This window comes from Haplochromis burtoni, unplaced genomic scaffold, assembly GCF_018398535.1.
Source record: "Haplochromis burtoni strain Fernald_Lab_line unplaced genomic scaffold, NCSU_Asbu1 Contig_4396, whole genome shotgun sequence".
NCBI classification, from domain to species: Eukaryota; Metazoa; Chordata; class Actinopteri; order Cichliformes; family Cichlidae; genus Haplochromis; species Haplochromis burtoni.
The window spans coordinates 1-4028 of record NW_024586757.1 but is presented as its reverse complement, the minus strand read 5'-3'; the positions used below and the strand labels follow the sequence as shown (position 1 = coordinate 4028).

General features: G+C 40.2%; 2 protein-coding genes across 2 annotated transcripts; both read left to right on the top strand.

Annotated features, from left to right (window-relative positions):
* The first annotated feature begins 22 nt into the window (after window positions 1-22).
* LOC102312847 (intermediate filament family orphan 2) lies at window positions 23-4021 on the top strand. Its single transcript, XM_005953441.3, has 3 exons — window positions 23-833; window positions 1118-1248; window positions 2122-4021. The coding sequence occupies exons 2-3, from the start codon at window positions 1145-1147 to the stop codon at window positions 2273-2275; spliced, it is 258 nt and encodes an 85-aa protein (XP_005953503.1). The 5' UTR covers window positions 23-833; window positions 1118-1144; the 3' UTR covers window positions 2276-4021.
* Window positions 744-1005, top strand: LOC121813983 (non-homologous end joining factor IFFO1-like; the record flags this gene model as incomplete). Its single annotated transcript, XM_042217979.1, is given in 2 exon segments — window positions 744-841; window positions 948-1005. Coding segments are annotated over 2 exon segments (156 nt in total), but the record flags the coding sequence as incomplete, so codon positions are not given.
* Window positions 4022-4028: the final 7 nt, after the last annotated feature.

Here is a 4028-nt window from a genome sequence, read left to right as displayed (position 1 = left end):
ATTGATTGAAAATGGACAAAAAGAAATGATTCTTACACGTGTAGCATTTACTGTCCACTTATACATTAGAAAGTAGTGTGTAAAGATTGTTAGTGTGACCTCTGACCTCTCCTTTAAGGTCAGTATATTGATCTGAAGGTCACAGCTAATAGAAGCTAATAAATTCAGTTTGCTTTTCTGTTTCAATATTGACTCAAATATATTTGTTGGTGATTTCAATCTTAATTATAATTAAAATAATGCAGAGCAGTGGTTCTAAAGTGTGCTCAGCCTTCACGCTGTGACTGGCTGATTATTAGAAGCAGAACTAATCTAATGCAGTTAAATCTCAAAGAGGGAAACACGTCTGGCTGAGCACTCACAGGAGGCTCAGCCATGAACAGCTGTGTGCTTAATGTTTTGGGGTTCCTGCAGGGACAGTATTGATTTTGAAATAGTCATTAAGTTCTGAAAGAAAAGGTTTTCCGTGACTATAAATACACATTTTCCCTTATTTATCTTTGTAATGATCTTTGTAATGTGTAATGACCTGCTAGTGCCACAGGGTGGCAGTATTGCACCTAGAAGCCGTTTGTCAAAGTTTCACACAGAAAAACAATATTTATTATTTTATATTATTTCTGTTATCTTCTACTCCTTTATATATTTAGACTGTTGACTAGTTTTCACATTTGGACTTTGACCTGAAAAATGTCAAACCTGAAGCAAACTTGGACTTTTTCGTTTTTCTTTTTTCTCTGCAGGAGGAGTCCATTGAGGAAGTGATCAAAGACACGGAGTCTCTGTTCAAATCCAGAGAGAAGGAATACCAGGAGACCATCGACCAGATCGAGGTGAGAAGGTCAGGTGCTGCTGGCTCTGCAGCTGTGAATGTGGACGTGTTAAATAAGGGAAGAAGGACAGTGAGCTGGAGGCAACTCTCATACCTATAACTGTCCCTGCTGCAGGGACCTGCCACACATCGGCTGCATGTGTTTCCCCCTCACTGTCCAAAAGCTAAAATAACCACAACTAAAACTTAAAAAAGAAAAGACAGAATAAGATCCCCTTAAAGTTAGCATCAGCCATGAAACAGCAGTGGGAATGTCAGCATTTCTGCCTCTCTGTGCGTCATCAGCTGGAACTGGCCACAGCGAAGAGCGACATGAACCGCCACCTGCACGAGTACATGGAGATGTGTTCAATGAAGAGAGGCCTGGATGTCCAGATGGAGACCTGCAGGAGGCTCATCACACAGAGTGGAGACAGGTAACACACACACACTATTAGATTCACTGGTCGTGCTTGTTTACATGACCTGTGCAAAACACCAGGCTAGAGCTCATGCTGAACAAAGATCTGGGTATTGTAGTTTTACTATGGCAGACGTCCAGTGTCATGGTGTTAGTGTGAGCTAGTTCAGATTCTCAGCACGCCGATCTTCCCTTTCCCACCTTTCTTTGGTGTTTCTATCAAGGGCAAAAAAAGAGATTAGGAGATTGGTGCTACGTTTGGAACGTATCCATAGAAATGACAGATGCTGACCTCTGGTTGGACAGCAGCAATATCAGACTTTTTATTGGGTATACATATTTAGGGAGGATGTTGGTATTGCACTGCAGTCTTTTTAGCATTGTGCTGCTAATAAACTGGGAACTAAGCGTGTCTTGAACTTTTTTCCCCTCATATATTTAAGCTTTAAAATCTGTGACGCCTTCACGATGATTTAAAGAATATTATGTACTGTGTTTATGAGAAGCTGTAAGTAAATATCAGCCCTCTTGCTGCAAAGCTATGGTTTCTACAGGCCTCTTAATCTGCTGTCCTGGGATGAGAGATCAAAATATTTTCAAGGAACTCTAATCTGTCATTGTGTTTGATTCAGCTCCACTCCTGAGGGTTTATATTCTGAGAGCAATAATACCAATTGGCTTGAAGGACCTGGTCTCTACCTTCATCCTGAAATTGTGCTGGTAAGGTTTGCTCGGGCAAACCTGCGACGGTCAGGTTGGGTTTTTGATGAACTGACAAGGAAACGCACAAAAAATATCTACCAAGGGTCACAGGGAGGGCAGGGTGAAAAGGTGTCGCAGGTGCAGCTTTTTGTAATTTACCTGCATTAACTTCATATCCTCATCACAGGAAGTCCACCTCGCTCATCTCGCTGACGGTGGATGACTCTGACAGCGAGGAGAAGGACAGGAAGAAGCCGGCGCTCCCCGCCGACTCTGAGATCAGTGACTCCTGCTGCGGCGTCAACGCCGCCATCCCACCTCTGACCTGGAGGAAACCCTAATACACGCTTCTTCTGAGGAAGAACAATGCAGAGCTTCCACACGTCTAAAATCATGTCTCTGTGATTTCTGTCACATTTTAAGTCTCCAGTGTGATTTTTACTGATCGTAAAGTCAGGCCAACATGGCAGCCGGAGATTCAGAGCCAAGCGTGGAGGTTTTTACTGCTTTGAGGAAGAAGAGCTTCTCCTTACTGATGAACCTGTAGTTTCTTTGCAATATTAGTTATAGTATATAAAGTCATTTTAATTAAAAAAGCAGCAATAGTAATAGTGTGTGCAAGTGCTGCCCTCACATGGTTACCAGCTGTAACTGCACATCTGGAGGTCAAAACTTTACCGCACTTTAAAGAAAAGATGAGATGCCTGTGAGCTACATTATTGTATTTGCACACCGAGCTCACCAAAACCGTTGTTTGTAAAATGTCTCCAACGCTGCAGGATTAAAAGGACGCACATACAGGCTGTAATGCAGAAAGAAAGCAGTTTGCACAGCTCACTGTTCCTGCTCCATATTAAAGTGCAGTGGTTTTATATTACACAGGCATTAGCAGCAGCTTCAAAATGTTAAAGCTCACGTTTAATTTGATTCTTTGTAACTGTAGTCAAGACAAAAATCCAGTGAAAGACCAGCTCGCCTTAAACCGATTTCCAGGACTTTTTTTGGGGGGGGCATTTTGAAGGTTTAACCTTCACAATATTTACCTTACAGAAGTTTATTGATATGTACTTCTTCTTGAATTTGAAGTTTATTAAAAGCTCCGCTCCTGGTTTGTCTGTAAAAACTGATCCTTGCTACAGTTTGGAGTTAAAATACTTCATTTTCCTCTCGGCGTAACATCAGCCGTGATATTTGAACAGATTTTGATACTGTGTAGTGATATACATGTAGTAATATAGATAATTTGGGGGTTTTGTAAGCTTTTGTACAGTTGTGGTTTCAGACCTCTCTCTCACCTCCAGATCCATTTCAGTTTGAAAACATCAAAACGGTGCAAACAGGATCGGTTTGACAGTGTAAATGCCATTTAGATTTCTCACATTTTCTACAGATGATGTGATGCTAAAAGGTAAACTCTTATATCATGACAGTAATATTGTTTTTAAAAACCAGGTTAAATCACAGTTAAACTGATTTATTGTGGAAATGCCATTTTTAAACCTCGGTCTTGAAGAAATATTTTTTAAGTTAAATAATGTTGCAAAATGTACATTTCCACGTATTTTGGTGTCTGTTAAGATTCTATCTGGAATTAGTTCAGTATTTTTGGGATAACGTTAAAATGGACCTGAACAAATGCTCACATGAAACATGTTTTTAAATCAGGGCGTCCACGTAATCCCCGCAGGACTAAAGTTTAGACTGACAGTTTTTTTTTTCTACTCATGGATCTGTATGATATCCTGATATCTCCTACAGAAGCCTATCACACAGTTCACAGTTTAACTTGTATGTCTTTTTATGAGGGGCAGCCAATCAGAAGAGGGTTGGCTAATAGGGGGAGGAGCTACAAGAGACAAATAAGGATTATTATCAACTGAATTATGCAGAGCTACTCTGACATAGCCCAAGAATAACAAATACAGAGCTGGAAATGATTGAAAAAGGCCCCCTTTAATCTTACACTTTAGGTAACACTCCCTTTTTTATGTTATTTATTCTTAATACTGTTAATTAACAAGGCAATAATAGGTGTAATACAAATGTTATTTTTGCCTTTGATTTTGTGGGATCGGGAGGTATTTTGTCTTAAAG

Coding starts and splice junctions, on each gene's coding strand:
- LOC102312847 (XM_005953441.3), top strand. CDS start 1,145: ATGAACCGCCACCTGCACGAGTACATGGAGATGTGTTCAATGAAGAGA. Junction 1,249..2,121: donor ATCACACAGAGTGGAGACAG/GTAACACACACA, acceptor TCCTCATCACAG/GAAGTCCACCTCGCTCATCT.